The sequence below is a fragment of the Cynocephalus volans genome, chromosome 10 (genome assembly GCF_027409185.1).
Source record: "Cynocephalus volans isolate mCynVol1 chromosome 10, mCynVol1.pri, whole genome shotgun sequence".
Classification (NCBI taxonomy): Eukaryota; Metazoa; Chordata; class Mammalia; order Dermoptera; family Cynocephalidae; genus Cynocephalus; species Cynocephalus volans.
In genome coordinates this window covers 25,867,141-25,884,296 of record NC_084469.1, presented here as the reverse complement: position 1 = coordinate 25,884,296, position 17,156 = coordinate 25,867,141, and the positions used below count along the sequence as shown (strand labels likewise).

At 55.9% G+C, this 17,156-nt stretch overlaps 1 protein-coding gene across 1 annotated transcript; it reads right to left on the bottom strand.

Annotated features, from left to right (window-relative positions):
- Positions 1-261: 261 nt before the first annotated feature.
- Positions 262-13,612, bottom strand: FOXN1 (forkhead box N1). The gene is made up of 8 exons (XM_063113039.1): positions 13,490-13,612; positions 12,598-13,062; positions 10,094-10,204; positions 8,154-8,284; positions 6,798-6,894; positions 3,084-3,291; positions 2,417-2,908; positions 262-621 (listed from the first exon to the last, which is right to left on the bottom strand). The coding sequence occupies exons 1-8, from the start codon at positions 13,610-13,612 to the stop codon at positions 302-304; spliced, it is 1,947 nt and encodes a 648-aa protein (XP_062969109.1). The 3' UTR covers positions 262-301.
- Positions 13,613-17,156: the final 3,544 nt, after the last annotated feature.

Below are 17,156 nucleotides of genomic sequence, written 5' to 3'. Positions count from 1 at the left end.
GTGCAAGTGCTTAGGTGTGGGTGAGTGTGAGCTTGGGAGAGTGCATTTTCTTCTTGCCCGGACATTTGCTCTTCAGGGGCGCTGAGTGAGGAGCTGGACCACCAGGTGGCAGAAATGTGTGAGGGGCAGCATCCTGGGTGGTGTCTTCTATGCCCCCAGCTGCCAGCTAACAAACATGTTGGCTTAGTGGCATAGGGGACAGGTAGTGTTTTCCTTCCTTGACCTTTAAGGTGAGCCCAATGTGGGCGACCAGCTGGGACTTCCAGACCAGGCAAAGGCTGGAGCTGATGCTGGGCATAGCTTATGCCAGGGCCATGGGCTTGGAGCTGGGACTGAGGTACACAGAGGGGCCGGTGGGGGCGGTGGGGGGCGTGGGCTCCAGCTCCATGAAGGCCGAGTAGAGGGTGGTGAGGTGCAGGTCACCCAGTGCCCCGGAGCCCCCACTGCCTGGTGGTGCCAAATCGCCTGTCCCACTGCCTGTCTCTGCCAGACAGGGCCCAGGGGGGAAGCAGTGAGATGGTGGCAGGGGTGGCAGCATCGAAGATGATGTTGGGGACGAGGTCACCAGAACCAGGGGGTCGAGGGCCAAGCTGTCATCCTTCAGCTGTTCCCACAGGTTTCCTATTTGGGGGAGTAGGGAGAGGAGAGAACAGGTGTCATTGGGACGCACCAGAGAAGCCTTTTCTGCTTCCACCATGAGGCTCTCACACATTGCAGAGAGCAGGATGGGGTGACATTGACTGGGAACAGACCCTAGCACTAGCCATGTCACTGCAGATAGTTGCTGAACCTCTCTGAGCCTCAAATTCTTCTTCCCATGTGATACCGAGGACCTCTGTGGCTCTTTTTTGGTGGGGGACACTGGGGAGACTCAACGGTTTGAGAATGGCTTATTGGAAGGGTTGATGTAAATGCTGTGCATTCAGGGGTTAGCCTAGGGGAAATTCCAGTAACTCTTCACCCTGGCTTCTGCCCAGGCTTCCAAGGAAAGTGGATCTGCAGCCCAGACCAAGGATCTTCCCACAGTGCACTGCTGGTTCTGATGCAGTGGATGGGCATGGCTCCCCAGGCCTCCTCCACTGCCAGGCCCAGGGGACAGAGCAGAGCCAGGAAGCTCACCTGACTCTGGGGAACAAACAATGGTACCACCTGATCCCTCTCAGTGTCGTGTGACCTGCATCATGGCAGGCCAGGGCCTGGGGCTCCTGCTCTGGAGAAAGAAGTCCTCACTAAACCCTGGACTGAACTTGGCTGCGTGGTTTCTAATCCTAACTCTCCCTCTTTAGAAAGTGACCTTGAAGGGCCGGCCCGTGGCTCACTTGGGAGAGTGTGGTGCTGATAACACCAAGGCCATGGGTTCGGATCCCATATAGGGATGGCCAGTTAGCTCACTGGGAGAGCGTGGTGCTGACAACACCAAGTCAAGGGTTAAGATCCTCTTACCAGTCATCTTAAAAAAAAAGAAAAAAAAAAGCAAGTGACCTTGAATAAGTTTCTTAACCTCTGTGCACATCTGTGAAATGGGTTTAATAATCTCTTCTGGCCTATGGGCCCAGATGAGAGAGCACCTGGAAAGCGACTAGCATGATGCCTGATGTTTAGTAGGGGCTCAAGTCAATGTTTATTGCATCTCACATGTCTATAGCTTCCTCTGAGGCTATTAGGGCTCTGTTCCCCACTTCTGGACTGGGGTGAGGATTTATGTGCACTTTTCTAATATTAGCTTCCCAAGACCTGGGCAATCTCCCTGTCAGACTGGGAGCTCTCTGAGGGTAGGCTGCCTCCACCTACTTGTAGATGTCCCCTACCCCAGTGCACACAGAGGGTCTTAGGCCTGGATTAGCATTCCCTTCCAAACTTCTAGTGGCTGGTTCCAGGGTCCAAGGGTGCACTGGAGTTTAGATGGGAAGGGGTGGGCTTGAACCCGTGCAGAGATGGAACAGACAAGAAGGAGTAGAATGGGTAGAACCTCTTCCTGGACTTCCATCCCCAGATCTCTCCAGAACTTGCCCAGCTCAGGCCTTACATTCCTCCAGGGGGAGGGTCTCTCTCGACAAAAACAGCAAATGACTCTGGGAATGTTCAGACTACCAGTCACTCACAATTGAGTATGGAATAGAACATGGAGCCCTTTCCAGCCTACCCAATGCTGACAGTGGTTTGATGATGGGGTCAGTCGAAGCATGTTTGGGGGCACCAGGCAGAGGGAGATGGGGGCATGGACATTCCTCTTTGCCCTGTACTCTGGATGGCAGGGAGCGAGTGGGAAGCTTGATGCCCCCTGCTCTCTGCTTCAGTTGACCAGAGACCCGGCAGCTTGCAGGCTGCAGCCTGGAGACTTGGAGAGGATGGGCCACGTGGCCCGGTGCACCTCTCCAGTCCTGTCCTGCCTCCCCTTTCCCACCCTCCAGCTCACCCTGGAAGTCGAAGTCAGTGAGAGAGGGGTTGATGGCATCTAGGTCGGTACCAAGGTCTCCGTCTGGCAGTAGGGTGTCATGCACGGTCCTGGCTGGGGAAGGCTCAGCCAGCAGCTTGGCACTGTGGCTGGGTGGGGTGTGGGCAGGCAGAGGTGAGTCCTGAGGGGTGCCTGGCTGGGCCCGCAGCTCGAGGTGCCCATCCGGCTGTGGGAACAACGGCTGTGGGGGTCCAGGAGGGGCCAGGCCCGGTGAGAGGTGTGGGTATGTCTGCCCATAGCAGGAGGGTGCATGCCCCCCCAGTAGGTCCTGCAGGGGGTTCTTGCCAGGAATGGGGCCCGGAGCTGGGTGAAGTGAGTGCAGAGGCTGGGAGAGCCCAGCTGGGGGTGCCAGGGGCCGGATGGGGCCTGAGCCTGCCAGCCCAGGGGCTGGACAGCCCATCAGCGGAGAGCCCAACTTCTCCCTCTTGTCTCCAATGAGGCTGTCCAGCTCTTCTGAAAAGGCCCAAGAGAGAAGGAGCACCGTGAGACCTCCCTCGTCCATGGCCTTCCCCAGCCCTCCCCAGCCTTGGATCCTGCACTCAGGCCCTTACCTCCCTCCTCAATTCTCTGTTTCCTTTTTGGCTCCTGGGTACCCTGGACCCTCCCTTGCACACCTGGCCAGCCTCACCTGGCTTGGCCATGCTTTTGCGCACAGCAATGGGGTCTTTCCTCTTCCACTTCTGCAGCTCCTCCTGCATCTTGTCGATCTTGGCTGGATTGAGGGCCCACAGGCAGCCCTTGCGAGAGGAACTGCCTGATTTGTTCTCCACCTTCTCGAAGCACTTGTTGAGAGATAGGTTGTGGCGGACAGAATTCTTCCAGCCATCAGGCGCTGTCTGCCGGAGCGGAGCAAGGCAAGAATTCAGGCTGGGTTAGGCAGCCAGAGCTGGCTCTGGATCTGGGCTCTAGAGCACTCCTTTGTTTTCCCCATGGGCACAGAACTGCTGCCCACTCTGGGGCTCATCGTCCACCTGAACACCCAGGATACGCTCAGTACCCTTTGATGGCAGGGAAGGGGTGAGCAGGAACCTGGATCACAAGTTATTTTCACCTAAAATCTGCCTTCATCCCATCCCCATCCCTGGCACGCCCCTTCAGAGGACTGTTGAGGGCTGGGGGGTGCTTCAGAGGCTTCCTGGCCCATGCCTTCATCTGAAGTCGGACCACTCCCCACTGGTCTTCAGGTCTGTGCTGGGCCCCTCTGTGGAAAGGGAACTCACTACTCCGAGGTCTCCTGTGCTAGCGTTGGAGAGGGAATTAGGAGGAGGCTACGGAATGCTCCTCTCCTGGGTCTGCCTCATCCCCTTCGGGCAAGTTTGGGAGAAAAGAAAGACGGGTGAGGGTGGTGCGTGTTTGGGTGTGTGCACATGTTGCACACGTGTTTGTGCATATCTGGGTTTTGGTGTTTGGGGGGGAGCAGTGTGTATGAGCACGTGCTTAGGTCCCTGCATGTGTCTCCCTGGTATGTGCAGTATCTCCTGGGTATGGGCCTGTGAATTCCTCTGACTTGAGGATGTATGTGTTCCTGGGGATGGCTGTGTGTGAGAAAGTCTCTCTGGGTATGTGTGTGGGTATCCATGATTGGATGAGTGTGTGGGTGTGAGTGTTTGCATGAGTGTGCCCAGGGGGCGTGCCCTGGTGGGGAGGCCAGCCCTCAGGCAGGGGGTACTCGTGCCAACAGAATAAACACCCATTAGGAGGCCTGGTCATGCCACTAGTGCAGTAATTGTGCCCAGGGAGGGTTGTAAAAACCATTAGGCTGACTCAGTTGGGTGAGAGGCGGTGGCGGGGGTGCCCGTGGTACCCTCAACCCCCACTTCCAGCTCTGTTCCAGGCTCTGTGACAGCCCTGAGCCCAGCGGGGGCTGTCTGTGGGTTTAGTACCTGCTCTGGCTGGTGGGGCTCTTTTGCCCTCATCACCTGGCCCCTCTCCCTATCAGCCTGAAGTTTCTGCTTAATGAGGGGCAGCCACGCCCTCCTCCCCAGCTCACTTGCCCCAGGGAGCAGCCACTCTGAATCACTCCCAGCAGAACCAGGCCCTGATGCCAGCATCATTGCAAGTTGCTGGTAGGAGCTGCTGGAACCTTTCTTAGGGGCAGCTGGCCTGGGGCAGGGGGCTAGCTGAGATGACCCCAAGGCTCCCAGGGTCACTGAGGAGGATTCTTGAGCCACCAGGCCAGCCAACTGGGGATTCATCTTTGACTCCCACAACAGTCTTCAGTAGGAGTCAAGGCTATGTCTCCCCGTGGACAGAGTTAATGGGTACTGGGGCCTTTTATGGCCCCATAAATCTGTGACTTTGGGATGTCAGGGCAGCCCCCACCCCAGCCACTTCCTGTTTGGAAGAGGGATGGTCAGCACTAACAATTATGTCCAGTGGCTGGACACTTCCCCAGTCCCACATCCCTGACTCATGGGCTATAGGACGCCCACATCAGCTGCCTTGGGCATGAATGCTGCCCACCCCAGGGTCCACTCTGTCCTTGCTCAGAAAAATGACCTTCAAGTGGGGAGCGAGAGATGGAGGGGGCACGGGATTGCTGAACTAATTCCTTAGGTAGGTCACAGGGGAACCGAAATGTCAAGAGTTGGAAGATATCCATGTGCCAATTGGTCCAACCTGACCATTTCACAGATTGGGAAACTGAGGTCCAGAGAACATAGGGCCTAGTCCTAGATCACACAAAGGGGCAGTGACAGAGCCCAGACTACAACTCCGTCCCCTAGCTGAGGGCCCTGCCCAGGTCACCCCATAAGGCCCGCCTCGCCATCCGGGGCCCTCCCGTCCTCACAGATGTTTTCTCTCTGAAGTCAAATGTAAACTCGGAAGTGAGGAGTGATGCAACTGGCCAAGAACAACAACTAGAACCAGAGGAGAAAAGCTGTTGGACCTCTTCACTCTTCAGCCCATAAAACAGGGATTACATGGCTCCCAGGAAAAATAATTAAGCCAGGAAGACGAGATGCAGGGAAGCGCTGGGGGCCAGGCTGGGAGCTGGCAGGGAGGGAGGGCTGAGAGGAGTGGGGCAGGGCCCCCGTGTCCCTTTCTCTGGCCTGGCCCCTTGAAGTCCTGGAGGACCCTCCAAAAGCTCTAGTGGGTAGCAAGAACCCAGCCCCCTGACCTGCTGGGGTATGGGGCAGCCCTGGATACAGGCTTTGAAGTGTCTCGAATCCAGAGACAACTCTCCTGTCTCCTCCTCTCCCTTCTAGAACCTCTGATGGATCCACATACTTTTCCATCCCCGGCCAGACCACTCTGCCTATCTCACTCCCTCCCCATCTGATGGCAGCTCAGCAAGTACAAACTTGTTAGAACATCAGCCTCAAATTATCCATAGACAGGACAGTTGGTTAGATGGTGGGGGCAGGAATCACCCACTGGCAGGTGGAGCTGAGTTCTGGATTACCTGGACCTCAGCTCCCTGCACCACCACCCCCCGCCTGGGTAGCAGATGAGATTGTATCCACAAGGGTGCAGGTCTTGGGGAAGGCAGACCTCACACACAAGCTCTGGTCTCTCCTGCAACCACCCCAGGAGAAGGGGTCTGTGCTGGAGGGCCTGGGAGAAATGCAGCGAGGGGAGGTGTGTGGTATATGAAGCCAAACAGCTTGACCCAGCAACTGAGCCCACCTGCTGTGTGACCTTGGGTAGATGAACCACCCCCTCTGATGTGTGTGCCCATTCGAGGAGAAAGGTACCAATCCTGCCTCTAGGGAGGGAGTTGGGGAGAACCGCCCAGAAACCCCTTCTGTGGATGACAGGAACTAGATCCTCTCAAGGAGTGGGGGAGCCAGCCAATTCCCTGGGACACTCAAAGACCAGGAAGCCCACACCCCACTTTCTGGCAGAACTGCAGTTGAGCCTGCTGCCCACAGAGACAGATCCTCATCTCACCCTGGCAGGCAACGGGTTCTTTGGCCCCAGCATCCCATGTCACCTTAGCTGACCAGCTCCTACTCAAATTCCTCCAGCCCCACAGCATCCTGGGGGTAGGGGTTGGTTCAGTCTCTCCCTTCCTCCCCTAGTTTCTCTCCCCGCTCGGGGTTGGTGGGTACTCCCTGAAGCCTCTCAGGACTGGCACATCCACCTTCCTCCCGCAGAAGGTCTGACTCCAGTCTGCTGTGTGACCTTGGGTGAGAAGTGTGAGCTCCCTCTTCCCCACGTGGAGCCCCTTGTTTGGGAACTCTGTCCTTCTGAGGTGGAGACAAGGGAAAGCATGTATGGGGCGAACCCCCTCTCTTGGCTGTCTAACTCCTCTTCACCACCAGGCCTAGTCCTCCGGCTCTGCAGAGGCCTGGCTTGTCCAGGACTTGGGGGTGGTGGGGACAGACCTTGGGCTCACCTTGAAGTAAGGAAAGTGTTCCGTCATAAAATTGTAGATCTCGCTGACAGGAAGGCTCCCAGTTTTACTGTTCTTGAGGGCCATGAAGATGAGGATGCTGAGGACAGAGAAAACTCCTGAGAGTCTGAGTCTCTGACCAGTCCCTGAGCCCCCCCAGAGCCACCTAGCCCTGGAGAGGCTCTGTGAGGTGGAGGTTGAAAAAAAGGGGCTGAAGTCAGGAATTACAGACACACAAGGGTCTTGCAGAAGCTGAGAAACCCAGGCTGTCAGCCTGGCTTAGCCACTTGCTAGCCGTATGGCCTTGGGTGAGTGCCTTAACCTCTCTGAGCCTCAGTTTCCTCAGCTTTGAAGTGAAGAAAGTAATAGCTACCTCAGAGTCGTGAGGATCCAGGATGAGGCCTAGCACATAAAATGCACTCATGAAATGGAAGCTGTCATTACCAGTCAGTCCTCAGCCAACTGCTTGAGTGCTGGATAGCAGGAAGGAACCAAGGTTTCTTGAGCCCCTACAATGTGCCAGGCATGGTACCTACTTCTCTTACTTAATCCTTCCAATGTCTTGAGTTGCTGTCCCCCTGACCCCTCCTTTTTTATAATCAGATGAATAAACAGAGGCTCAGAGAGATAAAGTAATTTGCCTGAGGTTTCACAGAGAGTAAATTCCAGAGCCTGGTCTTGAACCCAGTTCTGCTGGACTCCAAGGCCTGAGTGTGCTCCTCTGCACCTGGTCCTGCCTTCCACGAACTCCCTATGTGCCCCTGGCTGATGTCTATGTTCCTCTTCCTTCCCCTGAGCCTGTATTAACTGATGACCTGACCCCAGGAGGGGCCTCGCATGCATTAAGTCAAGTGTCACTGTTGGTTGGATGAATGAAAGGACGAACAAAAGGGCTTCCCAACAGGTGGGTACTGCTCGGCACCTGAGACCCAGACCCAGAGAATTCCCACCAGATCTAGAAGATGGTGGATAACTGAGTCACATTTGCAGTCCTTATCCCTCATTTATTTCCAGTAGAGCTTTGAGATGGAGCTTCTCTTTGTATCTGGGGGTAGTGAGGAAGGCGATGTGCATCCCCCCTAAACTCTCAGTCCCAGGCCCCAGGCCCCAGGAAGTTAGACCTCAGCAGGCAACTGCCTAGTTGAGCCACAGACATGACTTCCCAGGGTTAGATGAAAGATCAGAGGTGATCCAGTCTATCCCCCTGCCCCCACGCAGGAATCCTCTCTCCAAAATCCTCTGGAAGCCCATTGGGTGTGACTTCCATCCCCTGCCACTACCCTTATACCCCAAGGATTCCATGCCTCAGTTTCCCCGGGAGCCCTCTCACCCTTCTTCCTTCCACCCTATGAAATGTACCTGTAGGAGTAAATAGGCTTTGGGAAGAGAGGCTGGTGCCCGTCGGTGCTGGCCTGGGGTGCAATCCGCTGGTACTGATAGTGTGAGGAGCCCAGGTAGGGTACAGGGTAGCTGCCACCACCTGGGGAGTACTGTGGAGGTCAAAGGGGGCAGAGTGATTGCCTTGGTAACCAGTCTTTTTAAGGGAGGCTTTCCCTCCCTTTATTTATATGCATCCAGAGAAGGAGCTGAGACCGGATTCTTTTCTCCCTGGTCATGGGCTCCACCACCACAGGGCAGAGCTATCTGAGGGGGGTGGCCAAGGGTGTGGACATCTGAGGGCCTGTGAGGAGAGTCACATTCCAGAACTCAGGATCTGAGGCCTCAAATTCCCTTCCTCCTGCTTCTTACTCTCAGCTCTTTAGGTACTCTGGTTGCCATGGTGATGAGATGGCACCTGGCTGGGCTAGAGAGTATGGGGGCAGCCCTCAGCCTCTGCACCCTTCCAGTTAGGTGCTCCAGGCCTCCTTTGCATCTCCTAGAATGGCTGGGCCGGAAGTGGGATGTCCAGCCTGGGCGTTTGCTGGGCACTGCCACCTTTTACAAGTTTCAGTGGCTCTTAGGAATGGCTGGTCATGGTAGTGGGCAGGTGGGGGTAGGAGGTGGTTTTACGGCAAAGGGAGTGGCTGCGGTGCCAGGGGTGGTGTTTTATGGCGACAGGGGGGTAGTAGACTCTGACTCCCCCAGCTGCTTCAGGCTGAAGTGCTCTTTCCAGGTCACCCGAGAGACACTCAGTGCCTGAGTCACCCTCTCTTCAGGCTCCATAAAGCCCTGGGTGCGGCCATCTTGTTCCAGGAGGGGGTACAGACTGCAGAGGGCATCAAAGGAGGACCAGGCATGGTGAGGCCATTTCAGGTCTGGTGGCCCCTGCTTATGTGGCCTGCTATGGCTTACTCCCTGATAGGGCAGGCTGCCTCAGGGACATCCCCTACCCTGGGTAAGACAGTGAGCCTCAGGATAGCTTTGACCATTCCAGCCAGGCCCCTCGCAGCACGGAGGACATCTCCTCATACGTTCCCTTTGCTTCCTGCTGTCTCTTCCTTTCCCCCGCAAGGCAGGCAGTGTGATCACCCCCTCCCCTGCCTACTTCCCTGGCTTGGCCAAGATCAGGGCCAATGCCAAAGAGCTGGGAGTAGAACCTGCTCCACAGGCAGGGCCTGTCTCAGTGCCAGGCTGCAGGTGGATGGAGCTGGGCGCTGGGCAGCCACTTGCGCTGTCTTGCCCGGTGACTCCTGGGAGCTGCCTGGTTGCTCTGGGGCTCTTTTCTTTCTCTTTTTAAAAACCTCCATCCCATGCCAGTGTGGGGTAATTCCTTGGCGTCCTGTACATTTGGGAGGAGCTGAAGCTGGGCAGTGGGGTGGGGAAGGAGGAAAGAGCCAAAGATGATGGGGCTGTGGTGCCTTCCAGGTAGGAAGTACCCCTAACCCCACACCTGGTGCCCACCCTCTCTAGGCTAAGGGAAAGTTTGAGGCCAAGGTCACATGGCAAGGTGGTGGCTGACCTGGAACGAAGCCCATTGTTCCCTGCCCTGCTGGCTTGTGTGTCACAATACACACTCCTTTTCTCTCTGCTCCTGTCTGTCTAGGGTAGTTCTATTCCTCCCTCTCTTTTTGGTTCACATCATGGCCCTGCCTCAATCTTGGCTCCACTTTCCTGTTTGAGACCTCTCAGGCCCTGCCAGGGGCTCAGGTAAGCCCCGTCCACCCCTACAGAAAGGCAGTTGCTTCCCTCCCCATGACCACTGCCCCCTGCCCTGGATGGCCCAGCCTGAGGCTCAGGGCCCAGCCGCCCTCACCTGCCCATCCAGGTGTGCATGTGCACTTATACACACACCCACACACAACACATCCACATAATGTCATGAGACCCCAGTGAAGCATGCCCACCCACCCTGGACCCACCTGGTGGAAGGGGGGCTGGGAGGGGCAGTACATGTGCTGCAAGGGCGGCTGGTAGCAGTACATCCCAGGACCACTCTCCAGAGTTGGGGGCTTGACCTTGACCTCTGACCCCTGCTGGAAGAGAAAGCAGATGACCAGGTTGGGCTTTTTTTTTTTTTCCTTCTTTCCAGTATCCTGAACCTTACACAAAAGCAACCCCTACTCTGCCTCCCCCAAAACTCATGCCTGGAGAATAAACAGAGAAGAGACGAGGGCAGGGATTTTCCCAAAGAAACTCAGCAAGTTAGTGGTGGAACTGAGTCTGGAACTGACAGCACCCCCATCCCCCATTTCACTGCAGGTGGGCTGTCCAGAGAAGTGGAGGAGGCTTGTCACTGAGGCTGGGGCACAAGGGTACAGTGCCTGACCCCACTCACCAAGCCTGGCTTGTGGCATGCTTGCTGGTTCAGAGGTCCCAGCCTCTCAGAGCAGGTCTGCAAAGGATGCCCGGAAAAAGGCACAGCACCAGAATTCCCTCTTAGGAGCCATGGTAAGGGGAGCACTGGAACTGGCCAGATAGGTTGGTCCAGCTGTGGCCCCCAGGTCCCTGCTGTTTCCTCTCCTGCAAAGCCCCAGGAAGCTCCAACAAGCTCTGTGGATGGGGCTGGTGAGTCCTCTCTGCTCTATCTCCTGCCATCTCCAACTCAGAATGTTTGCTCCCTGCTCCAGGGAGATGGCCCAGTTGCTGGTGTGCGTGAGCCCTACGTACTGTCTCACTCTATGTGCAGAGAACCTGCTGCTACTGTGGTGCTGGTGGCCACCCTCTGGCTTCCCACTGGTTGTGAGCCCCACGCAGAGTCCCAGGGCCCAGCACAGAGCTCTGCCTTGAGTAGGGACAGAAGCGGTGTGCTGTTAGGTTCTGGAAGGTAGACAAGCCTTTCTTGGGGTTACCAGGGGCCTTAAGAAACCAGCATCTGGGCCCAGAGGGGCAAATCAGTTGTGACCTTTTTCATTGTGTGCCCTGAGGTTGCTGATGCAGAGATTGCCATAATCATAGAATCTCAGGCCTGGAAGGGTCAAGAGCACTTGTGTTCAACCCCTTCATTTGAAAGATGATGGGGCTGAGCCCAAAGAGGGGAAGTGATGTGCCCAAGGTCACATTGCTAGTCAACTAGCTAGCTGTGGGGCTCTGGGTCTGAACTCTTCTCCGTTACGTGGGGGGGAAATGTGTGGACTAAATCTCATCCTCACCACTGACAGGCTGGGGGGCACCTTGGGCAAGTCACTTGGCCTCAGTAAGCTTCAGTTTCCTCATCTGCAAAATAAGGATTGTGGGAACTCTCTAGAGGGTTGCTGTGAGGACTAAATGGTGCACTGGAAAGAAAACACCTGGCAGAATGACCAGGAGCTGGTACTGCGTGGACAGTTGGGGCAGTAGCTGATATGATGGTGCCCTCACTGGGGGCTACTATCAGGTTCAAGGGGCCTGAGAAGAAGCTGTCAAAGGGCTCCCAACACAGAATAAGGTCCTGTCTTGGCCATACCTGGTAGGTGCCCAATTGCCTTTGAAACAGGCCTTTGGTGGGAGTAGCTTGGAGCTGGAATGGGGGCTTGTTTGAAGGCAGGAGGTGAGGTGGGCTGGTGGGCTTCTGGAGTAGGCACAACCCAGGCCGAGCCCACTCAGTCACTGTCTCGGGGACCTCCAAACCAAGCTCCTTTTAGTTTTCTCTTCCAAAGCAATGATCCTATGAGGCAGGTACTGTTAAGCTTTTTCTTTTTTGGCTGCTGGCCGGTACAGAGATCTGAACCTTTCACCTTGGACTTATCAACACCACGTTCTAACCAACTGAGCTAACTAGTCAGCCCATGTTAACCTTTTTTGATGAGGGTTAGAGAGGTTAAGTGACTTGCCCAAGATTACACAGCTTGGGAGGATGGCTGTGGAAAGACATATTGACCTTTCAAGGTGCTTTCAAGGTATTCCTATGAATATACATAGGACAAATGGTAGGGCTGGAGAAGGCCCCTTGAGAAGACTTAAATCCTCTCTCAACTTTGTACACTGATGCTGGCGAGGGGAAAATTGTGCTCTGTGGCTCCTCCCTAAACCCCTTCTCTTGGCCTCTGGAATGTGTTTTTCTTCTCACATTTGCATACGGGCGTGTAAGTCTGGCTGGGGATTCTTCACACTTAGACAAACAGAGGGAAGTCACACTGGAATCCTGACTCAGGAGCCTCTGGGAAGCTGCCAGCTTCCTTAGCTTGACCTGCCTTCCCCACCTTGTCCCCTCCATGCTGAGCCAGGCCAGCTTACCCCCCACCCACCTTCCCCCAGCTGACCTGGAGGCTCAGCTTGAAGCCAAGAGGCCCCAACTCTCTGAGCTTACTGCTTCCTTGGAGCACACTGATCTTGAGTGGCAAGGTCTGAAAGGGGCAGGTCTGGAGTTTGATCTCAGAGGACTCTTTCTAGGCTGCCAGGGACGAGGATGGGGGAGGTGGGATGCCTACTGGCCACTGGTACTCACCAGGACTTGGGGGCTGTGCTCCTGGCTGGCGTATGGGAGCCCATTGCACCAGGCCTCCGCCGAGAAGCCAGGCAGGAAGGCCTCGGCCTCCCCCACGTCCACAGGAATCTCCTCGAAGGCCTCCAGAGCCCCCGGGGTCTTAAAGGAGTGTCCATCGAGGGCCAGGGCGGTCTGGGCCTCCGGGAAGACATCCTCATGGAAATGCCGCTTGTACGGGTGGAAAGGCACGTGGCTGCCCTTGAGGAAGCGCCCAGAGCTGTTTGCTGGGCCCTCCTCAAAGCCAAAGCCAGGATATTTGTCTGAGGATGAGAGCCGGAAGGGGCCCGGGCCGGGGCCAGCTGGGCAGTGGCCCTGGACTTGCTCAGGGCCTGGTGACGCAATGTTGGGGCTGTGTGGGGGCAGTGAGGGTGCCCTCTCTGGAGGGCCATCGGGCACAAATGATGAGCAGCTGAAGCCGGCATGCGTCTGGGGAGACAGAGTGTGGAGAGCGTGTGAATGGAGGCTGGACCAGGCCTGGGGACCTGCCAGGACCCTACCTCTGTGGGGTAAAGGGGTCTGTGGCTGGCTCTGGGGAGCCCCCAAACGATGGAGAAGACATAGCCTGCCCTTGGGAGCCCCTATCTGAGGAGGGCACGCTGCCCCTAAAACTGGGGTGCCCCAAGTCTGATGAGGCTCCACAGCCCTGCCCTGGGAAAGTCCCAGACTGAAGGGATGAGCAGAGGCCCATATCTGAACACTTCTGGATCTCAGGGTCATTGAGGACTTGTTTGCTGGTGGAAGTGACAAGACAGACCCTGGGAGGTCCCTGGGGGGAGGGAGTGACTGGTCCACCTGTTGCCTATGCAGCCCTTAGGCCTTGGCCTAAGCCCAGACTTAGGTGCCAGGTACTTACGTTCTGTGGGGCAGGAGAGCCTGGGAGGCCCGGCGCCTGCATGAGGTCCCCTTGGGGCTCGCCCTCCAGTCTGGCAGGGCCCGGCAGCGTGACGTCAGACTGCAGCGGGAGTAGCGACACCATTACCCAGTCCTGGCCTTGAAGAAAGCCGGCTGCGATAAGAGTGAGGACCAGCGTCCAGGGGTGACCAATCTCAGGTCCACCACCTCTATTCCCACCCCATCCCTGAGCTGGACCCTGCCTCCAGCCAGCCATCTGATGAGAGAGAGAGAGAGAAAGAGAGAGAGAGACTGAGAGAAACAGAAGGAAACATAAAATGAGAATGACAGACAGTAAGAAAGCAGAGAGAGATGACACTGGAGAGAGAGCAAACTGAGCAGGTAGGAGCCTGCAGAGGGGGGGCTTGGCTGTTCTGCAGCTGCAGAGAACTGAACCAGCAAGACCCTGCCTCTGTCTTCTCAAGATGGTCTCCTGTTCTACAACAAAGGGCCAGTCTAGGTGACCCCGGCAGGCAGTTTCTGTTCAGTATCGGGGCAGGTCCTGAATGGAGGGGGATCTGGAGGGTGCGTCAGGTCCAGGCCTAGGGTGGGAGCAACCCCCATGATGTAGGTGACCCAGCCCTCAGCAGAGGCTGGGCCTGTGGTGCTACCTCAGGCCCTTAGCTTAGCTGGCATGACACCGTGTGCAAATGGGAACTCAAGGGGTCCTGATTGCCGGGTGGCCCGTGAGCCTGGAAGGCACCAGGGATGTCACCAGCCCACTGCAGAATGCCCGGCAGTGCTCTTTTCACCAATGGCCTCCCAACTCTATCTCATACCTGTGACTTTGTGCAGGCCACTTCCCCTTTCTGAGCTTCAGTTTCCTCATGAAAAACTAGGGGCTTGAACCAAGTGATATCTGAGGGCTTTTCTGCACAGATCTAGAATTACAGGTGAACCCTGTCCCCAGCACAGTGGAGTAGTCAAGAGGACTCAGGGCTCAAAGTCAGGCTCAGCCCTTCTTTACCAGCTGTGTCAGCAAAGCTCTCTGCACTTCAGCATCATCATCTGCCACAGGGGGAGTGACAGGACTCACCTCACAGAGATGTTGCGAGTACCAGGTGCAATCATGCATAGAAAGCATTTAGCATAGTGCCCAGCGCATAGTGAGTGCTCAAGAAATGTCAGCTCTCACTGCTGATACTGTTAGAATGGCTCTGTTATCCGCAGCTCTTTGCCTTCCTTCACCCCCTGCAAAGGGCAGTTCCTTTTGTATTTACTTCTCTTTGCACAAGTGGTCTCTCATAAAAGTTCCCCTTTGCTGAGGGTCTGCTCTGGGTTGGCCTCTGTGCAAATGACTTGCATGAGTTTCTCATTGGTTTATCAGGACAAATCTGATACCACAGGTAGCATGATGTCTTGAGGAAGGTATGTGATTAACCCCACTTGCCAGATGAGGAAACTGAGGCTTGGAGGGCTTATGTGACTTGCCCAAGTCACACAGCAAATCTCTGATGGAGTCAGGATTTGAACTCAGATCTGTCTAACTGCGGAGTCTGCACTCCTCTTATGGTTTCTTCATTTGGCGAGGGTCACAATTGGTGTGGGATAAGCTGGGGGGCCAGGCAGCAAGAAAAGGGTGATGTTTACACTTACCCCTTCCACCCAGGACCCCCTCATTCCAGAGCAAGGTGGCTGTGCCCTTCCCAGGCCATGCTCTTCTGGGAGCTCTGGGAGGGAGAGAGGGCTTCACTGGCCCTATGGTGCCCAGCCTGGGGTTGGCATATCTTTGCTGAATAAGCCATCTCCTTCATTTGAGGTGGGGGTGGGTGGGTAATGGGGTCAAGGAGTCTCAATTTGCCCAAAGTCTCACAGGGGATCAGTGGTGGAGGGGGTTGGTAGCTGGGGGCCAGTAGGAGGCTCTCCCGCCCCTTCAAGAGTCCCCATCGCCCCTTCTCGATGTCCCGGCGCCTGCTCACTCGGCAATGCTAAATGTGGCGTGACGGGGGAAGCGCCGAGCTGGCCGTAACTGGACACCGCAGTGGAGCAGGCATGGGGCCCAAGGTGCGGGGCAACCCATCTCTGGTTCCGCATGACCGCCCGGGCCTGGCCCCTGCTCCCTGGACAGCTCCTCCTGGACAGCTCAGGCCTGCCTGCATTCCTGGCTCCGGCCCAGACTGCTTTCCCGGGAGGTGGTGCAGTGGGCTTGGTGCCTTCCCAAGGCCAAGGCATTCTCCAGCTCCTCCAGATGCAAGGCCAGGGTCCTTCCTCCCCCCAGATCTCTGGCTTTGTAACTCAGGGGGTGCTGGTCACTCCCTTCTCTGAGGCCGGGTAGCATGGTGGTTAAGAGCAAGGGTCTGGATTTGAACCGACCTGAGTTTGAGTCCCAGCTTTGTCACTTCCTGACTGTGTGGCTTTGAACAGACTGTGTTAACTCTATCTCACTTTCTTCATCTGATAAATGAGGTGTATGGACCCATCTCACAGGACCATCATGAGGATTAAGTGAGAGGATGTGTAAGGTAAGGAGCAGGCACATAGAAAATGCTCAGTGACACGTGTCATGCATCTGGCCTCAGTCTGCCAAATGTAGCTGGGCCCCGACCCCAGGCTCTACAGTTTCCCTGATGGTCTGGCTGCTTCAGACCTGGCACCCTACCCTTGCTGGCCCTCCTGTCTGCCTGGCCTTCACTCAGGCTGGCCTCAGGGGGATCAGACCCCAGCCCTGCTCCTTTGCAGATGTGCACCTGAGGAAGCCTCCCTGAACCCCAGCTCCAGCCTGCACAGAAGGACTCCTGTAGCATCTGCCTCCCCTGATCCTTGCACCAGCCCCCAGGACATTACCTATAGCCCTGGCTGAGTGTCTGCATGTCAGAGGCCTGAACTGAGGCCTTCAGTTCGCAGCCATGACTTTCATATCTTGGCTTGGCCAAACCACCACCCCACCTCCCCCAAGCCCCTGGGGACAGGATTAGAACCGGGGAAGTTATGCAGAGTTCACAGGCTTGCCCATAATTTGCATTGAGGATGCAGAAGCCCCTGAGTGGTCCTCTGTCCAGGGTTTCCTCTGGGCAGCTTTTGTAAGTGATGACTTCTGATTTGGTGACCATGGTATCCCCTTGGTTGCCTCAGCTGAAGCTCTATTCTAGAAATGAGGCCTGGAGAAGAGGTTAAGTGACTTGCCTCACAGTTAAGTGACACCACACAGCTCAGGAAAGAGGGGACCCTCAACCAACTGCATTCAGAGGCTGGACAAAAGGCCTCTGACTGGTGTATATGGGGGGTTCCTGTCCAGCACAGGGAAGGGCTCACTGTGGGGACAGGGATGAGGCTGCCTTGGTCTGATCCCTAACTGGAGTAGCTGGCAGAGCCCCCGAAGCCAGATGATCTAGAGTCAGAACTAGGTTTGATCCCAGTAACTGTGGGACTTTTGTTGGGCAAGTTGCTTAACTTCCTTCGCTGGGCCTCAGTTTTCTCATCTATAAAATAGGGCTAATAATACATACCTCTCTAGAGTATTAAATGAAATATTGCTTGTAAATATCTTAAAGCATAGTATGTGCTCAATAAATGATAGCTATTATTAATAATTAGCAGTGGGACAGAGTTAAATTAAGGCATGAACTCTGGGGGTGGGGGCAGGGAGAGCAGAGGGAACTCCCCTCTTCTGCCCCTTCCTGCCTCCCACC